At 43.6% G+C, this 20,429-nt stretch overlaps 1 protein-coding gene across 2 annotated transcripts in view; it reads right to left on the reverse strand.

The window, feature by feature from the left end:
* Positions 1–20,429, reverse strand: part of Mindy4 (MINDY lysine 48 deubiquitinase 4) — an 80,636-nt gene that overhangs the window by 35,851 nt on the left and 24,356 nt on the right. For both annotated transcript variants that reach the window (XR_016535496.1, XM_090332690.1), the window contains exons 6-7: positions 5,253–5,308; positions 1,554–1,660 (exon numbers count right to left, since the gene is read on the reverse strand). Coding sequence is in view for 1 of the 2 variants with exons in the window: in XM_090332690.1 (XP_090188816.1) it covers positions 1,554–1,660; positions 5,253–5,308 (163 nt within the window). In the remaining variant the exon portion in view is untranslated. The remainder of the gene's footprint in view (positions 1–1,553; positions 1,661–5,252; positions 5,309–20,429) is intronic.

The following is a 20,429-nucleotide window of genomic DNA, read 5'->3' on the forward strand; positions in this document are numbered from 1 at the left end:
AGTACCACATACATAGTAGAAAAAAGCCAGAAATGGTGCTGTGGCTCAAATGGCAGAGTTCTAGCCTTGAGAAAGCCCAAGGATAGTGCCCAGGCCCTGAGTTAAAGGCCCAGGACTGGCAAAAAAAAAAAAAAAAAAAGTAGGCTTTCCAGGCCCAGGTGGCTCGTATCTGTAATGCTACTCAGGATGCCAGCCTAAGCAGCAAAGTCTATGACACTCACCTCCAATTAATCACCAAAAATCCAGTAGTGGACATGTGACTCAAGTGGGAGAGTATTAGCCTTAACTAAATGAGCTAAGGATCAATGTCCAGGCCTGAGTTCAAGCCTCAGAATTGGCCAAAAAAGAAAGGTGACTGATGGAACATAGCCAAGCCATCCGTTAGGGCTGTTTCCCTCTTAACATAATCATGCAGGTGTTTGAAATAGATTTCCCAAGAGCTGAGAAACCACATAGATTTAGGTTTTCTTGATGAATTCCATCTCTATCTTCTAGTCACAGGCTGACAGCTCTGGAATTGGCACAGTGTAGACAAGAGCCTAGAAAACTGGCTCTGAATCCTCAGATGCTCTGAGCCCTCTCCTCTCCTATCTTCTGCTCTCCTCTCCATGGTCCTTGCTTTCTCCCACCACTCTTGCTAGTGGTCACTGAGACCTCCAAGAGCCAATCTCCAAAAAGGAGTGCTCTCTACAAAGAGCTACAACCTATGACACCAGATAGGCAGAGCATACAATCCTCACTTTGGGGTCTCTCAAATGTGCGTAAACCTCTGTGGCTTGAAACAGGGAAGCAAATTAGAGGAAGAAGTGGGTGAAAAACAGGAACATTCTAGAAAAATCTTGTCCTTCTTGATGTGTGTCAAGGGAAATGTCTCCAGAGCTTCCATCTCTCCTCCTGGTCCTAGTAGAAAGACTGCTAGAAGACTTCAGGAATGGCACTCCATGTTGAAGGATCTTCCAACCAAGGGAAGAGAGCAATCAGCCTGACACCTGAGTAGCTGCGCCCCCTCACCCTGCCCCTGTCTCCCACATCCCACTGGTATCCCAGGACCCTCTGCTATGGAATCTTTCATGAATGAGAACCTGGTCCCTGTGTCCTATGGCCATGGCCCATCCAGAAAGCCACAGGAACAAACGGGTGTGAGTGAAAAAAATGCCAATCTTCCTATCATTCCCTTGCTGTGGTGAGCGGAAGCTAGTCTGGAAGCCCAGAGCAGAGCAGACCAGGCCTCAGTGATAACTATCTCACTCCTACTGCTGGCTGGCAGTGCCAATTAGAGCTATGCTGAGGTAGCTCTGCAATATCTGGGTAAGCGGGGGGAACAGCCTCCTCAGTTCACCCCTATCCCATGGAGGGAAAGGGAGAAGCTAGAACACAAATGGTTTCCTGACCCTCAGTTCAGGATTTTTTTTCTAAATCACACCCAGATTTCAATTTCAACCATGACTAAGAGATTACAATGAGAAAGACTGGACCAAAATATCACAGTGACCTCATCCACATTGGAATGTATTTGATGCATCATTTTCCTTATACTTCTGAGCTGTACCTACCTTTGCCAATGTAAGGTCAATTGGCTCTGATGCTATTCGCAATCTTAGCAATGATGGGCCAGGGGACAGAATGACTTCTTCCCTCACCAATTCATCCTCTATGTCCTCTGAAAAACAAGAACAAGATGATTATTGGATGACTTGCAGAGAATAGACCAGGAAAGTTATTAACACAATAGACACCAAGAAGTTGGGAAAAGTTTGGGTGAGAGGCAGGTACTTCCATATTACCCTAGACCCCACTCTGCAGCAGCCAAGGCTCTAACAGAGGGAAGAAATTTGCAGGTCAAAAGGAACCCTGCTCCCTAACAGACCCTCATTCATGGTGCCTCAGGAATGTTCATGGCTGGTCCTCTAGAAAATGTCACATGTGGAGTGAATCACACCCCCTTGTAAGCCATGAAGCATTTCTTCACAGAAGGTGGACAGACAAAATACACAAGTCTGTCACCCTGACAGCAGGCTCATTTTTCTTTTATTTTTTTAGGTTTCAGACTGGGACTAGAACTCAGTACCTGTCAATTTCAATACCTGTCAATTTCACTTACTGGCTAATCTTCTACCAAGTGAACCACATTTCCAACCCCCAAGTCTCGTTTCTTAGTACTGTGACTGATATTTACTGATGCTTTGGATTTTGTCACCAACCTCCACAGCAACATAATTACCCTCACACCATCTGTAGCTGAGGACAAGTGAAGTAACTGTCAGGGTGAAGGAGAGGTGACACAGTCACGATACAACCCAGGGCTGACTGCAAGTCACCCAGCCACTCTGCCCACCTCCAGCTAGAAAGAATGCAAGACCATAGACTGGATGGGTCCTCTTGCAGTCCTATAGAGTCCTCTGAAACAACACCTTCAACTTTTCAACTGGCCCAGATCCCTGCTTACCCTTCTACCTTCTGCCACTGAATCTCCCAAAGCACACGGGTAAAGAACTGGGCGGAAAACAACATCCTCCCATTGTGCTAATAAAGCCAACAGCAGCAGATCCCAGAACCAGAGCATGGCAAAGGGGTGGAGCCAACACCCCCAGAACACAGCTTATATCTTACTCTACTACTTCCCTTTCTCTCTGGGGGAGTCAGCCTCAGCATAAGGCAAATTCCTAAGGCCCAGTTCACTGAATGAGGAGCAGATTCTGCCTTTGGGCTGTTTTTAAAAAAAAGAGGGGGTGTTGAGAAAGTCTGGACTATAAATAAGAAGTTGAACTTAAATGAGAGCATTTCTTAAACATGTCAAAAAATACTGCTCTGTGACCATGGCTTTACCAAAAAAACAAAAACAAAAACAAAACCTGAAATAGTAGTTTAGATGTCCACCTAGTGACATGAATGGATTTTGAAAACATGGCACAGGCAGAAAGAACAGGATATCATTTGAGGTATTTTAATAAAATACTGAGTAAAAATGCATGTGCATTAAACAATACTACACTCTGTGTAGGAACACACACACACACAGATATAGCTCTTAGATGAGAGCTGGAGGAAGCTAAAGAAAAAAGAAAATGAAGACGGCTGATAAGTAGGTTTGCAAAGGTCCATACTGAGAGTTTTGGCAGGGAAGAAAAGAATATATCTAAGGCCCCCAGATAATGGGGCAAAACTCCCTGAGCTCCCTGAGTGATGCCAGCAGACCTGAGGAACAACTTATGCTGCTTGGGTCAGACTATCTCAGAAGCATAGGAGAGACAGTGTTTCAGTCTATTTGAGTCCTCGGCTTATTCCACTGTTGTCAGGCTAAGCAGGGTCTGTGACTTGCTCTGTTCAGCCCATGAAGTAAGTCAGGGAGGGAGACTGAAGTCTGTGACACACAGACATGAGGGGCTCCATGAAGCAAGCAGCCAAGGGAGGATGATTTCTGCAAGGAGGACCTGGCTATATGCAAGGAGCTAGTTCTAGACCAAAGAACAGGTCTTGGGTCCAGATGTGGTGAGGCTGGCATGCCAAGGAAAAACACATTGCTCCAGAATAATGTTAGCCAAGCAGACAAAACTGTCTACAATGCCAGTGGTTCAGAATGCTATTTTTAAGGTCCTCACATGAATGTCTGGTTGGAAAGAGGCAAGGAATTTGTGTCACACAGAGAATTTTATGTAGCCTTTGGAGGAAAAAATTGCAGTGATTGCACTTCACTTCAAGTGTGGTCAGAGAAAGCAAGAAATGATATTGTGTCACCTAAGTTTGTATCTTATTTCTGAGCTGCCATTGTGTCTCTCCCCACAGACTTCTCTTTTTTCTCTCCCGTTGACTGCTACAGTGAGTGGGTCCCAAAGTCTCTTATCCTCCATCTCCCTATCCTTTCATAAAACATTAGCTGTGCTAGCGGAAAGGGGTCTGCTTTCTTCCAGAAAATGTGCACATGCACTTCAAATAGCTGGCTTCTGAGAATCACTAAAAGCCTTCCTTCCAAGAGAAGCGCTCCTGTTCTGAAGGCCAGGAACTGCTTTGCTTCATGTCCAAACGCAAGCACCTTTCATTGGCACTTTCCATTTTCATTGGAAAATCTTCAAGCGCAGTGCCTCCCAGAAGATCTTGGATGCCAGGGCTTCCTGGCTCCATCCTTCACTCGGTATAGCCATGTACAGAAACCTACCCTTCCTGGGGAAGGCTGATAGCCCCCACCGTCATTCCTGGGGATTTGGACTGAGGCTCTTAGGCCTCTGAAGTTAGTTGAGCATTATAAATAAGTCTTGCCTCCCTGTGCAGGGCTGCTGGCTTTCATACCGATCAAAGCAGCCCAGATCATCTCATTCACAGAAGCTACATGCTCACTTGAGGGGACCACACTTTCTTCTTGCTACTTGAAAGGAATGCTTAAGGCAGGAAGAAAGGATGAGAATGCTCCTTCATGCTGGGAAGGTCCAACAGGTGGTGGCTGGCTTCTAGAGGAACAAATGCTCAGAGCCCTCAAGTCTCCCCTCATACACTCACACATCTAGCCTTTGGCCACAACCCTTGGTCCACTCTTGGTTCTGACTTTTTTGTTTCTCCAGAAACAGAGAACTATATGGAGAAAAACTGCTCCAAAACCAGAGCAGAAAAGCAAGTTCTATGCCTTGTTCCAAGAGAGCACTTACAAAATGGCTTTCAGGGTAAATTCACCTGCACATTTCACTGTTTATTTTGTTGTTGTTGTTTTGTGGGTCATGGGGCTTGAACTCAGCCTGGACACAGTCCCTGAGCTCTTCAGCTCAAGGCTACCACCCTACTCTTGAGCCAAGCCCCACTTCCCGTTTTCTGGAGGTTAACTGGAAATAAAAGTCTCAGGTCCTTTTGTGCCCGGGCTGGCTTTGAACCTTGATCCTCAGATCTCAGCCTCCTGAGTAGCTAGGATTACAGGGGTGAGCCACAGCACCCAGCTTTACTGTGTACCTTATACTTCAACCAGACACTCTTTAAAGGACAGGACTCCCCAAGCACAGCTATGCTAATACTGTGGTCTACAACTGTCTCTGTAAACCTTCATTGGCTCTAAATGGCCCTAAGAGCAACTCCAAATGGAGAAAGGACTGCCAGGGAGGAGACCAGAAATTATCAATCCTTCTCCAAGGATCTGTCCAAGACAGCAAGGCAGGCTTAGAGAAGACATCAATAGGACAGGGGCCTGCCCCTGATTTCTGAGGTCAGATGGAAGAAAAGCATCCTTCCCAGCCAAGAAGGAACCCTGCCACTCCCCAAGAGCTCACACCTACCAAGCTGAAGTGCACCCAGTTCATCATCCATCTTGCCAGACACCAATCGATCATTCCTGGAAAATAAAATAAAATGTCAGTGTACCAGGGGAGAATGGCAGAGAAACCTGAATAGCCTAGGAGGGTGAGGGGAGCTGAGAGAGGGTCAGGAGTTGAGTTCTTCCCAGTGCCAGTCTTGCCATAGTGTGTAACTCAGCAGCTCACCCCTCTCAGCCACAGGCTCCTCTACATGGGTGACACCAAACAGCCTTGGAAGTGTCTGCTGGGGCTCTATTCTCACATATATACATGCTAATTGAGAACAGAAGACCTTGGGGTTTACACTTTTTAAGCACCAAATGTCAACACATTTCATTGATGCCTATGTCTTAGAGAGATAATCCTCAGAATCATTACACAGAACACTTCCATCTCATTTCTATGAGTTCTCTATTTCTCTGAGCTTCTTGTGAAGTCACCAGTGGCCATTTATAAATAGAGATTTCTAAACTATAACATGTTTAAGGAAACCTGGCCTATAACTTTTTGTTACATAAGAAACAGTTTCTGTGATTCTGATTTGTAAATGAAGGTGCATACATGCAGAGTGTCTTGCACTTGTGTGGAAGCTCCCCTTAGTTTGCCTCCAGCATGAATCAATCCAAACTAAAGGAAAATCATTTTTTAAATGAATGTATTCAATGGGAGGAGGTGGGGGGAGAGAAATGGGGACAAAAACCAAAAGAAGGGGTATCAATGTGTGAGAAATAATGCACCTACTACCTGGGAATGTAACTGTAAGCCTTCTATACATTACCCCAACAATAAAAACTTAAAAATAAATAAAAAACAGATCAAATTTTTTAAAAAAGAATACATTCAAAGTAACAACATTATATCACTCTCTAAACACCCATTTACTATGTTCAAAATGACAGCTCTTTTGAAGGTGGCATTGAAATATATTTTCCTCCAACATCCTTGCGGGATGAAATATGACTGAAGTAACAATCGTAGTCTTGCAGGGCGCACCCTACTGAGCTGGCTTCCTCTTGAGGATGTGTGATAGCCGTGAATGGAAGATCATGGAGGACGTGCAGTACTCAACCAAGAGTGCACACAGATTCGGACTCTACAAAACAATACTCCCTCCCCCTCCATCCCCTCCTATCCCTCTACCTCCTCGTTCTCCTTCTCCTTTTCGTCTTCCTTTTCCTTCTCTTCTTCACCCTCCTCTTCCTCCTCCTCCAACACAGTGCTCCTTATCATCCAACCCCTTCCTAGGCCTGCTCCTCCTTTTCCTACTCATCTTCTCCCTCCTCAGGCTGCTAACCTCCATTCAAAGCCCAAATCCCTAGTCTGATATCACTAGGATCCTGTGGGTGTTTGTGGGGGGAGCAGGGTACAGGGATGCACTAGAAAGTAGGCTAAGATACACAGGGAAAAGTAGGGAAGGGTCATCACTCTAAAAACCCAACACACTAGGAGGAAGAACTGAGCTGCACTTTCACAGTAGCCTCATTGTGCCAGGATTTTCCCAGCCCACCCGCTCCATAGCACAGCTGAGGACCTCCCTCTGTCTCTGTCACTGTCCTATGTTAGGCTCCTTCCCACTGCTGTGCCATTTCAGTAGAGGACAGCAGAAGCCAAACATCTCAGGATATCCAAGTCTGCTGGTGTCACAAATGAGCACTTCTTCTCTGCCTCTCTCCTTTCACCTTGAGTGTCTTAATGATGTCCTAAGGATTTCCTGACCTCCAGCATGGTCCCCTGGCCCTCTCCCACCTTCACACATCATTGCTCTGCAAAGCAAGTCTGGCATGACTGTTGCCTGGCTGTAATTTGTTTTGGTCACCATCAACAATACCACATTTATAACAGTAACAAGAACAAATTCCTTCTGGCTTCTTAGACTAACCAGGCATTGTACTAGGTGCCTTGCAAAACTCAAACATCATCTGCTTCTCCAAACAGCCTTCCAAAGCAGTTATTATACCAAGTCAGAGAGGTTTAATAATTTCTCCAGCATTACACAACAACTAAGTGGTAGCACAGGAATGAAACTCAAGCAATGACTCCAAATATAATGGCAATAGCCTTATGGAATGAAATCCAGCCCAGTCGGCTGCCTTGCAGGTTCTCCACAGCTTGGCCCTCACAGCCTCATCTGCTATGAACCCTCACAGTGGACAGGTAGGACTGCATCTTTTCACAGGCTGCTCACTCTACCTGGAACAGTCTAATCCCCCAAAGCCCAACTGAAAACACACCTTCATTCAGGCCTTCATTCATTCCTCCATCACCCAGCAGTGAAGCCCTCTGGCAGGCCCACTTTCCTGCCTGGAAGACCTCCAGATGTGTAAACAGACACATAATGAGGTGTGAACCCAGAGACTTCCTGGAAAACATGGGATAAAGACCAGTCCCTGAAGTGTCACTAGCTTCCAAGGCAGGCAAATGGCCTCAGGTATGGTGAGGGGGGGATGGTGCCTGCAGTAGGGGAAGAGCAGGACCTCTCCCTGATCACAGGACTTCCCCCCAGAGGGCCAGCCATCAGCTGCAGAAGCAGCTTAGAAACTTGGTGCCTGTTTCCCCTAGATCTCTCACCAAAGGAGACCTCAGTGTGCTCACACATGGAGAATGTGCGATTGTTCCTTTCATGTGCCCCTTTGTGGCCAACGAAATGCAAAGTTTAAAAGGTCAGTTCAAAAGCATGTTCTTGCCTTTGAGTGAAAACTACTATGAACAATGACAGAAAGATAAATCGAGGGCTTCAAAATGCATTCTCAAAGTGCCATTGTGTTGATAACCCAGGGACATGTGACAATGTGCATATCTAATAAATCCAAGGGGGCTGGCGGCAGACACCAGCCTTCCTGCTCTGCCCGAGGCGTCCACCTCATACTCCACTTCCTTTCCTGCCCCACGAAGAGAGGCTAAGGCTGGGCCTTGGGTTCAAGGTACACAAGGCCTGGACTTAAATCAATGCCTGACTAAATCCTGGCTTGGCAGATTCATCAAGAGCCCTGGGTTCTTATTCCTCCTACTCCTCCTGTTTAGCCCTGGGTAAGCCACTTGTCTTCTGGAAGCAGCAGTTCTTTCACCCACGCCAGGCCAGGTGCAAAGCCCTAAAGGAGTGATGTGTTCCAGGAATGATCATAAGGAAGGTACATACTGCTCTTGCAATAAATGACCCTGAGTAGTCATTCACTAACCCTTAACACAACACACAGGAGCCAACAGCTCCATCCTCTATCTGCACTGGACACTGGCTAGATTATTTATGGGTTCCAGAGGAAAGGTGTCCTGTGAAAATGAAGGTAGTGACCAACCATCATCCTTGATGAAATACCAGATGCTGGCATCAATGGAGCTTAGCCTGACCATCAATCATACAGCCTACAAATCTAGAATATCAGAAATTAACAAACAGCATACCTAACAGAAGTAAAGTGTTTTAAGTCCTATTGAATGTATGCTTAAAGTAACAAGCTCTTAAACACAGGAGGAAGTGACTGATATACCCTGAGTCAAAGCTAGCAGACACAGAAAATAAGACACTCAAGAACTTGAGATAACAGAGCAACAATCTAAGACATACTGTAAATTGAAGCAATCAGGTTAATGTTTTTAAAGGCATGCAAATTATAAGAAAAGAAACAACTATGAGAGAGCAACAGCAGCTTTGAAGAGTAAATTCAGTAACTACAGTAATTAAATGTGCACACATCACATGGTGACAGATGATAAGACAACCTACTGGAAGGGGTCCACAAGTCTGCTCCTAATGGAGAAAGTGGGGAGGGAGGATGTGAAAAGGCAAGAGGGAGAGAAAGAATAGGAAAATGTTTCCCTATAGAACACAGCCAACTAATTAATGCTTAAGAAAAATGACATTAAAAATCACCACTTAATACTATTGTAATCATTTATATAGGACAAGATCATCAATGGAATGCTAATACCACTGAATTAAAGAATTTAGGAACAGGACATTCACATGGTTCAAAATTACAGATTATTAATTAATTACAAAAGGGAAACTTATCTTTACAGTAATGGAGTAACACAAATCATCTTCACAGAATGATTCACTTTAGCATTACCAAAAATAAAACAAACTGACATCACAGGTTCCTGGTGGGATATAATGGGAAGTGTATACATTACACATTGCCTTTGTCAAATAAAACAAACCTACAAATTTAGAATATGGGCATTTATAGAAGACAACAAGCCTACATTCCCCTTCTCCCTTCCCCCCCCCATCTCTCTTTTTTTGCTTGCCAGTCCTGGGCTTGAACTCAGGCCCTGAACACTGTCCTTGGGCTTTCTCAAGGCCAGTGCTCTACTACTTGAGCTTCAGCAATACTTCTGGCTTTTTCTATGTACCAAGGAATCGAATCCAGGGCTTCGTGTGTTCTAGGCAAGCACTCTACCACTAGGCCAAACTCCCAGCCCCCAAGCCTACATTTTTTTTTTTTTTTTTTTTTTTTTTTTTGGCCAGTCCTGGGCTTAGCTGAGAGCCTGAGCACTGTCCTTGGATTTTCTCAAGGCTAGAGCTCTACCACTTAAGCCAGCTTTTTTTTTTTCTGTATGTGATACTAAGGAATCAAACCCAGATCTTCATTCATGCTAGGCAAACACTCTCTGACTAGGCCAAACTCCCAGCCCCTTCCCAAGCCTACAATCTTACAGAACTTGAAAACTAAAAATTTGAGACCAGAGAGCCATATCAATCAATAAAGTGAGTAAACTCGGAATGCACCTCGAGTTGAAAAAGTAAAGCTTCAAAGATCATTTGGGAGACATCTAAGACAAATTTTCTCAGGGCTCCATATTACATGATGTAAGTATGCAATGTGCAATTTCTCGTGTGTGATAATGGCACTGTGGCTATGTGGTAGAATGTGCATGTCCTTATGAGATATAAGCTGAAGTATTACGAATGAAATGCCAGGAAACTGAGTTACTCAGTTTCATGCAAATCCGTGTATATATAAACACACAGTATATATTATAGAGGAGGAAAGGTGAAAGCAAAAAACTAATATGACTAAATATTAAGCCGCTGCTGGATTTAGGTGAAAGGTACGTAAGTGTTTATTACACAATTCTTTCAACTTTTCTATAGATTTCAACTTTTTTCAAGTTAAGAAAAGACTTTTGGTAAGCTTAAATTCTGGACTGTACACAATGAAGAGATAATTGACAAGAACATTGCCTGTCAATTCAATCAAAATAAAGAAAAATATTGAAAGAGTAAATAAGAAATGCAGAAAAATGTTTAAGTCCAATGTACATTTATAGAAGGAAAATGGGATGTGGGAAAGGAAAACACTGAAAAGATCATTGCTAAGAACTTTCCAGATACCAGTTCTCACAGATATACCAAGCCTCAATGAGACATATAAAACTAAATACAAACTTAAACAAGTCACACTAAAACTACAAGATACAAGAGAGAATTTGAAGTAGTGACTTCTCAAAGGGAAGGCCATAAGAAAGGGTCAATGTCTATGTGCATCTGATCATACAATATAATATTTATTGAAATGAACTCTAGGAAATGAAAACAAGATGTTTTCTTTTTTGCTGTTTTTGCTTTTTTTCCCTTTTTATTTGGTATGTTCATTATTTGTCTTGGGGAATATAATGGGAAACAGAAATGGAGGGACAAAGGGTAAACAAATGCAGCAATGATATAATGAAAATGACAACTGGTAGATGAGATGGAAGGGAAAAATGGGGAGAGAGTGAGGGAAGGAGTGACACTGTCCAAAAAGAAATGTACTCATTACCTGACTTATGTAACTATAATCCCTCTGGACATCACCTTTATAATAACAATTTTTTTAAGTAAGGTGGTTCAACAATAAAACAACATCTTCAGAGTGATGAGAAATGCATCTGACAAGGTGGACAGCTTGAGCTTAAAAAAATCACTGAGGTTAAAGACAAAGGAAAGACATATATACTGGAGAAAAGAATAAAATTTACTCTCAAAGAGCTTCACTGAGTAATCTTCTAAAGAGCTTATCAGCTTGAGTCAGAAGGTAGGAGAAATAGAGGAAGAGTAAATAGAAAAGATAGAGCAATGGTGAGAAAAGAAGTCTAAAAACATTTAAATTAAAGTGACAAATAGCAATTAATCTACTAACTACAGAATAATGAAACAAAAAAATTCAACAAGAAAATTTAACCACTTGAATCTCTATGCACCTAAGAGCAACCTCTAAATACAAGGCCAAGCCTTCCAAATTAAAAAAAAAAAAAAAAAAAGAAGCTGCTCAATTCATAGCATGATACTTTAGTATACCTTTCTCAGAAAATAATAAGATGAAGCAAAAAAATTATGAAAAAGGAATGTAAAATACTTGAACATCAAAATAACATGCTACCATTAAGTCACATACATTCTTGACAAGTATACAAGGCATATGATCACAATCATATCACAAAAACATTCTAAGCTGTTATATATTTTAAGGAAATTGTAAAAGCATTAGTAACGAGAGAGCTCCTCCACAATCTCCCAACAATGAATCTATATATTAATAAGTTCTCTATATTAATAAGACATGGTAGTACAAACCTTGAAATTCTCAGAGGAAGCAGTTAAGTGGCAAATGCAGGAAAACATAGAACATAAATTACCTACCTTGTGGTAGGCAGAAGAGAGAAGAGTAAAGCTAACTATGCAACTCTTGAGGACATGGAGTGAGAAAAGAGAAGGGGAAAATGATATTAATATAATATAAAAGGACACCAGAGCATACTGCAATGGGAGAAACCAAAAGAAAACAGAGTAGGAAAACAAAATGCAATGTTTTAAAGTTAATAAAATAATAATGGATGCAAAGACTGCTAAACTGCTTCCTTGAAGAAATAAGAGATAAAGAGAATAATTATTATTAAGAGTGAAAGGGAAAGCTAAAACTAAGCATTTTAAATAGAAAACCTTTAAGAAGAAGAAAAAAGTAGGTATAAAGTTAAACCAACACATTTGAATGTTGACACTCTGACCATTTTCTAGAAAAATCACAAAGATGTCTCAAAAACAAACAGAAGATCTGAAACTATAATTGCTTTTGAAAATCCATTGCCAGATACATAGGCCTTTAGTCCTAGTGACTCAGGAGGCTGAAGGTGGAGAATTACAAGGTCAGGAGTTCAAGATCTGCTTGAGCAAACATAAGGATACTGCATCTCAAAAGAAATAAACATCTACTTTTTAAAGTCATTTATTTAGGATTCATCTCCATTTTCCTCCCCAACATACAAGTACTTTTATTGATATATTCTGCCAAAGAAAAGTCTTTCCAGTTCCCTTTGCAAATATAGTGTCTTCCAACTCTGTCACAAGTCTGGGGTCACCAGAGTGCCACTGAACCTGTGTGCAGGAGAAATGGGATCCAGGTGTCACTGAACATGTGTGCAGGAGAGGCGGGCTCCAGGTGCCACTGAAGATGTGTGCCAGGGAGGTCTGCTCCAGGTCCCACTGAACCTGTGTGAAAGGGAGGTGGACTCCAGGTGACACTGAACCTGTGGTGCAAGGGAGGTGAGCTCCAGGTGCCACTAAGCCTATGTGCAGGGGAGGCAGGCTTTTGGCTGTAAAATGGAGTTGGTAATAAGTCTTCCACTGGAAGATAGCTGTGAGAACTCAGTGAGTTAACACCATATACACTCTGTGAACCATGCCTGGCACACAGCAAGTGTGCCATGTTGGTTGAGATGACAATGAGTTCACATACAAGTACAAGCTTTGACACAAAACCAAACAAGAGCACTAGCCATGACAGTGAAGAAAGTATGACCATATGGCAATGCAAGAATATTTTAACAAGCCAGGCACTGGTGGCTCATACCTATAATCATAGCTACTCGGGAGGCTGAAATCTGAGGATGTTAGTTCAAAGCCAGCCTGGGCAGGAAAGTCCACGAGATGTATCTGCAAAAGCCAGAAGTGGAGCTGTGGCTTTTAGTAAAAAAGTTTTAGGGAAAGCACCCAGGCCCTGTGTTCAAGCCCCATGACTAAAAACAAAAAAAGTATTTTAACAGTGGAAAATCTAATTATGTAAGTCACATAAACAGGGTAGTTTTTTTTTTAATATGAAATAATCTCTAGCCAGGGATCGCAGCTCAAATCCACAGTCCTGGCTACTTGGAACTAGAGATCTGCAGTGTCACAGTTTGAGGCCAGCTGGGACGAAAGTTTTACAAGACTCCAACTGAACCAACAGCAGGATATAATGTACAAACCCTATCATACAAGGTATGCAGGGAAGCACAAATAGGAGATCACAGGCCAGGCTGGCCCAAGCATCAAACAAGACCTTGTATCAAAAATAATAAACACAAAAGAGACTGGCAGACCTATGGTTAATCATCATATTGTTACTGTATTTGACTTTGTTACCTGGTATATTTTGTATATACGTTTGTTATTTTGAAATAGGAAAGGGAAGAGGGAGAAACAAGATGATTGGGAGGGGGTAGAGGGAGGGAAATGAGGACAAAAACATGAGAAGGGGTATCAATGTGTGAGAAGTAATACACCCACTACCTGACAAATGTAACTGTAACCCCTCTATACATTAACCCAACAATAAAAAAGAAAAGAAAAGAAATAACAATACAGAAAATAAAAGAGGCTGGTAGAATGGAATGATAGTGGCTCAGGTGATAGGGTGCCTGCCTATAAACACAAGGCCCTGAGCCAAATTCCAGTATTCTTCAAACCCCCACCCCCCAAAAAGCAAAATAATCTCAACGGATGTAGAATAAATACCTGTCTGGGAGTCGTTGAACATTCCTGTAATACCAGAACTTGGGAGGCATAGGCAGGAAGATAGTTTGAGGTCTGGGTAGGCTCCATCTGAGACTCTTCCTCAATATACTAAAGAAATACATGTTTCTAAAAACAACAACTGAACATGCTGGAGAAAAGATGGCCTTCTCTGACTCCTGAAATCTGCCCAATGTTCTAACACTGATACATTTGAAAGCATGCCTACTAGCACTGTGGCAAAATGAACATGCTAGCTTCTCTAAGACTTACTCCTGAGATACACAAGGAGGAGGAGGGGAGTGTGCAAACCAGGCTTTCCACAGAGGAATGGGTCAGGCAAGCCCTCTATCCTGCATCCTTGTTCTCAGATGGTATGCACAGAAGACTGAATACTGAAGGGCTTGTGAGCCACACACTTGAAAACAAGCTGATACAAAAAAAAAAAAAAGGTTTTTAAAAAAAATCTCAATTCTTCTCCTAGGAACTTTCCCACTTCCCATTTCTCTTTGGCTCCCTCTGGAGCCCCAACCAAGTGCTACCATAGGGAAAGATTAGGTCCAGAGCCCCAGCTGGATGGGCCGCACTGTGAGGTCACCTGGCCTAACCTTTGGGGTCAACTATGGGTTCTGACAGAGGAAAGGCGTACCCCCAAGCCTCCACCACCAAGGGCCAGTTGGACGGATGGGTGGTGTCCAGGCCTGTGAGGGCTTCCTCCACCTCCCTCTGCCACCAGATCAGCAGGCGTTTTTAAAATTAAGTCATAGGGAACATGCAGTCTCAGGAGGGACTGGGTTATCCAGAAGTCATGGAGTGTCCTTACGCTCACAACATATGGTGAACTCAAGGGTCTCTATAAATGCCTGCACTGGCCAGTGTTCCAATGTAGACTTAAGACATATAGAGAGGATACTATGCTCTCCCTCTCTCCCTCCTTTCCTCTTAAGGATGTGGAAAACCTGACTATAATTGCCTGGTCTGATATTTCCTGTAAGAAAGCTCCCTGGTTGAAACACTGTGAAAACAATCTGCCTTAACAATTCAATCCAAATAAATGATCTTCCTGAAACGAGTGAAAAATCCCTAATTGGGAATTGGGTTGCATACCCACATCTTCCTCATCCGGGTCCATGATGACAAAGGTTGGACAAAGATAGGCATCTCCCGGTGAGGACAGATTGGGGGTAGGGGTCCTGATGGCCCTGCATCCTCCTGGAAAAGCTATCGGGCCAGGCTGTTTGGCCGGAGAGAACACATGCTGTACTCAGGCCTCCTGAACCATTGTTCTTCAGAGTGATGACTTCTCAGCTTAACTCTCTTTCCGTATGTGTCCCTCCTGACAGGCTTTGGCACGCACCCTCAACAAGAAGTATGCAGAGCCTAAGCAGGACTCAAAATCAAGTCCAACATTCTCCTTCCTGTATATCTATTCCATGACTCAGGTTGGATTCTGGAACATTCCAGGAACAAAGAAACAAAAATCCTAGTATCCTTCCTTCAAAGAATTTGCAAAACAAAACTGTACTAGAAATGACCTTCTTTCATGTTGTTCTCCCAATTTCTGGTGACTCAAGGCCTCAGCATGTAACTGGTAATTTAGTGGCTATTCCTCTGGAAGCTGAGAGCTCAGAATCCACCAGGGCACAGAGATCCAGTACAAAGGCTGTGAAGCAAATACAAACCTAACCCAGCCTGGCAACCTGAAAACAATGAAGGAGGAGTGAGAACTTCTCCTAAGATCCCCTGGGTGGCAGGCAAAGCCAGTTTCATACATCCCATGCTTAGGACCCAGGATGCATGAGGACAAGATGCTCTTCCTTGGCAGATGGAGAAAATCCTGCAAGATTTTGTCATCATCAGGTCTTTCTGACCTTGTCTGGGGCTGAAGTCTCCTGAATGTGATTAAGATCAGCTTCGTCAGTCGGTTGGTACAGCAGACAGGACTTGCTCCACAGGCAACAAAAAGGGGATGATGCACCAGGATAAAATGCTTTCTTGAGGGAAAATCTCTACAGAATTCATCCCTGAAACATGGTCAACTTCACTGAGCAGCCATTGTTCTGACACACCAAGTATAATAGTTCTAGCCATGAGCTTTCTTCACCATGACCTGGTACTGCATGATTAGCTGTTAAGACTCCACAAAGTATGCCCACTGCAAGGGACTGGATAAGCCCAAGGGGAAGGCTGATGCTGGAGATGTGCTGGGGGTCCTTACTCATGCCCCAGAGGCCCCAGCTCTAAGGAGGGCCAAGCCTTCAGAGCAGCTGCAGGACCATCGATAATCCTTCCAACTGGAACAGGCTGGCCTTCTCCAGAGTGGAGCAAGCACCCTACAAGACAGCTCTAACAGGGCAAGAGTTCTAAGCCTGTCTCCGCATAGCTGGTTGAGGGCTCAGGATAGAAAGGATTCCTCTACAACCTTGATCCTGTCCCAAAAAGTCTAAAATCATCCTCAGAGTTATAAAAGGCAAAGTCTGACAAGCTGCCAGGAAAGCCAGTCTCCAAAGGGGACTGGAAATCTGTGTAGAGATGTTTAGCTGTGAGGAAAAGCCATGATAAGGCACCAGTCCTGCCCTTTACGGTCCTGAGGAGGACCAAATAAACATATCCAGGGAAGTAATGTATGCCAACGAGGTCCCATCAAACATTTAATCCTCTCCACTTCTGTTTGGTTAAACATGCCAAAGAGTAGCAAAAAAACAACTTAGGATAAAGCATTTTCATTCTGAACTCACATAACATTCCCTGCTGTGAGCCTTCATTAAAGAGCCAAAAGCAGAGTTTGAAACAGCACTGTCTCTCAAGGCTGACTCCATTTGGAAAAACAAAGGTAGGTCTGTTTTCCTTTGAGGAAGGCAGGACTTGGGCTTAAATCATACTTGTTCTTGGAGCTCATGATTTCTTCATGCAGTCTTGGACATAAGTGCTACTTTCCCGAGCTAATGCTTCCTCCCTAGGACTCTAGACTCTACAATCCCACAGTTGTGCCCTTGCATCGGTCACTACAAGGAAACACGAAAGTTCCCCTACTTTCCCACATACTTGCAAAGCACATTTTTAAATTTAACTCTCACAGAAGTCCTGCATGGTTAGTGGCACAGTGACATTACACATGAATGCAGTCAACTTCCCACCACACACAGCTCATGAACCCCAGGTCCACAGTGACATGAGGACACTGAGAAAGCCTGATCACCTCACTTTGAAGATCGATCTTTAACTTCAACTTACTGTCTATGGCTGAGATTTCATAAAATTGTTTTAATGTCCTTTCTTTGCTAGAACTATAATAATAACCTGGACAACATCTGTTTTTACCATTTTGTTAATAGGACTTAAGTTTTAGGGGCATCTTCCAAAAGATGCTAGAAATGTATTCCCATGAATTGTAATTCTGGAAATTTTCAAAAATGAGATACTTGTATACTCCTTCTCTTAAAAGACTGCCTATATAAATTTCAGGCCTACATAATCTGAATTGGTCTCTGAAACTGACATAGGTCCTCCAGTTATTTTCCCATTCATTTTCTTCCCTGATGCATAAATCCTCAAAATCCAAGGCCCTCTGCATTAGAAGAATAGCCCTGGTGGATGCAGAGATGCTGGAACTTTCTGCTTGGCCCTTGACAGAAAGGCCAAGCCAAGACAGCTCCTGCTCTTCTTTCCACTCATGCTGTCATCAAGAAAAAAAAAAAGAATCTCTAGGAAATCTGTACCTACTCTCTAAGCACAGAGGACTGGCTGTTCTCTGGACCTTTCTCAGAAGGAGAAATACATTGCTCTAAGCCCAAGTCAGCTTTGCAAACTTGGAGTGCTACACCACTGTGGAATTTCCATGAACAAGCCAGCCCCAACCTGGGACCAGCACGCCCTGGGCTAAAATCAACGGTGTCCCTGAGTCAGCGGGCTGCCTCCTGGGCCTCTCCTGGCAGCTGTTCTCATGTGAAATGGAATGTGAGCGTCCTTGGGCACCAGAAGGAGTCTGCTCCTTCAGAGCTGCAGGCTCCTGCCTGTCAGGAGGTTCCCAGGTAGTAGCTCCTGGGTAGGGAGTCGTGCAGCAGGTGGTGATGCACTGAGAAGCTGGAGAATGGCAAAGAATACAGTCATGGGGTTAGGGAGACTGCTGAAACTTTCCATAAGCTTGACAGCAGGGGAGCACAAAGCCTGTGACAAGAGGTCAGCAAGCAGGGACTTAAAAGTGTTAGCACAGGCAAGTTTCCCTCCCAAATTGTTACCCTCCCAGGTAACAATATTCACATGAGTTTCTAAGTAGGGGAGGAAAAAAAATCTAAGTAACATGATCTATTTTCTCAGCTAACAGCGAAACTAATGTAAAAGCAGAATAAAGTCTTTTTGCAAGGCTCTGGTCCCCCAGATTCCAGAGGATGTGAATATAACACTGTGGTGGGTGGCTGAGCACCCAGATCCTCCATTCCCCAAGTCTAGCTGTACCCTCCTGCCACCACCTCCCTCCACCCAGGTGGGGGCACACAGACAGACAGACCACAGGCCCTTCTGGATCTACTAGGTGGACAAGCAACAACCCCAGCAAGCAGCCAACAGGAAGAGCTGTGACCAAAGGTATCTGGAACGACTTCCAGAACAAACAAACCCATCTGAAACAGTTAGAACCACATCGGGCAGTCCGCTGTTTAAATGTCACAATGAGCCTCATGATGTGGATATAAGCAAAGTATGAGGGTTTGGGGAAATATCTCCCCAGAGGGTAGGGAAAAGTTGCAGTCCTACTAGGATAGAAGGGAGGGGGCTGCCCTCTGGAGTATCACTGAAGCCTCTAGTGCTGCCAGTGCCTAGGAGGCCCAGCACCAGCAGGGCTAGGGCCTCCCCTCAGGTTTCTTGGACCAGCTGGTTTTATGCCATCACTTCACCCAGATGTTGGACTCACTACGACTCTCCTATGCTACTTTTCTGATCTTCACCAAGAGATAGTGGTAGATTGCATTAGCTACCCCTCTCTCCCTGTCTGTCCCATGTTTTCTACTTTCTTTTATTTTGAAACCCATTAGGCCACAAGAAAAACTGAAAGAATAATGCAATGCACACCAGCACACCTTTCACTCAAAAAACAGTGGGCATTGGCCTTATTTTTCCTCTCTCTGCAGACATGCACACTTTTTTTTTTTGCTTAAACATTTGAAAGTAAGTTGCAACATCCTGACATACCACTTCTAAATGCTTCAGTCTGCCTCTCCTACACAAGCTATGTGGGCTTATTTGTATGACAACAAGTTTTTAAATCTAAGACCTTGTGTAAATATACCCATACCCCTGTGTTTCAGCGACACATGCCCTTTTTGTCTTCAAAAGGAATTGGTTCTAATGCCTTAATTAAATATTAAGTGGGCTATATCCTCTTTTGTTTATGATCTGAAATGGATACTTTCAACTTCTCTTTCCTCTAATCTCTCCTGGAAAGTATTGGTTCTTAAGGATCTATATTTAAGTCTAGGTTGCAAAGTAAACTGAGATTTGTTGGGAAACTTGGTGTGTGGTCAGGGCAGGCTCTGAGCTGAGGAGTCTGTGTGGTAAGTGCTTGGCAGCTCCAGGGCTGGCTCCTGGACACCTGTCAAAATCACCTTATATGGAAGCGGACACTCAGTGTCCACTGCTCTTCAGAAGGGGGGTGTAACATAATGAGTATCACAAACAGCCTCAGCTGAAGCAGAGTTTGGGGATTGGCTTCCACTAGTGATGTTTCCAGAGGAAACATCAAAGGAATTTTTATTTACAGGGAAATAAAATGAACAAAATGGGGACCACTGGGAGGCACGTTATCACTCAGAGGAATACAGAAGAATCCCAAAGATTCTTCATCAGCCCAGTCTTTCATTGAAGCTAATGATGCCTCTGCTCAAGGCAGAGCAGAGAAGTAAAATGGAGGACCACAGCTATATGAGCTCCAGAGGCTGCCAGGGTACCAACCCACAAAGCAAACAGGGCCCTGGGAGAACTGTAGGAAAAGAGGGCACATAAAGGGGAGATGACCCTGGAAGGCAAATCCATTCAAGCACAAAGCATTCCAGGAGCTTACTGAGTGCCTGGCCACTAGAAGAAACTTGCTGTGACTCACAGAGATGGGAACTCAGGCTCTCATCTCCCTTGCCCACAGCCTACACTGAGAATCTGAACACTTCCCTCTAGCCAACACAGTCTTTCCAAAACTAATAGCACCCTCCTTATGTCTCATTCCCTCATAAATCCCACCTACTCAGGAACATGTTCATCTCTAAAAAGACTGACCAAATTGGGGAGGGGATAATAAGTCATAAGCCAAACTCCCAGCATGAGCCAAATATTTTATATGTCTTGTTTAATTTGTTCCTCATAATTCTACAAAGGTAAGTTTTATCACCCCATTTTTAGATAAGGAAACAAAACTCCAGGTC

The sequence above is a fragment of the Megascapheus bottae genome, chromosome 5 (genome assembly GCF_031878675.1).
Source record: "Megascapheus bottae isolate mThoBot1 chromosome 5, mThoBot2.hap1, whole genome shotgun sequence".
In the NCBI taxonomy this organism is placed as follows: domain Eukaryota; kingdom Metazoa; phylum Chordata; class Mammalia; order Rodentia; family Geomyidae; genus Megascapheus; species Megascapheus bottae.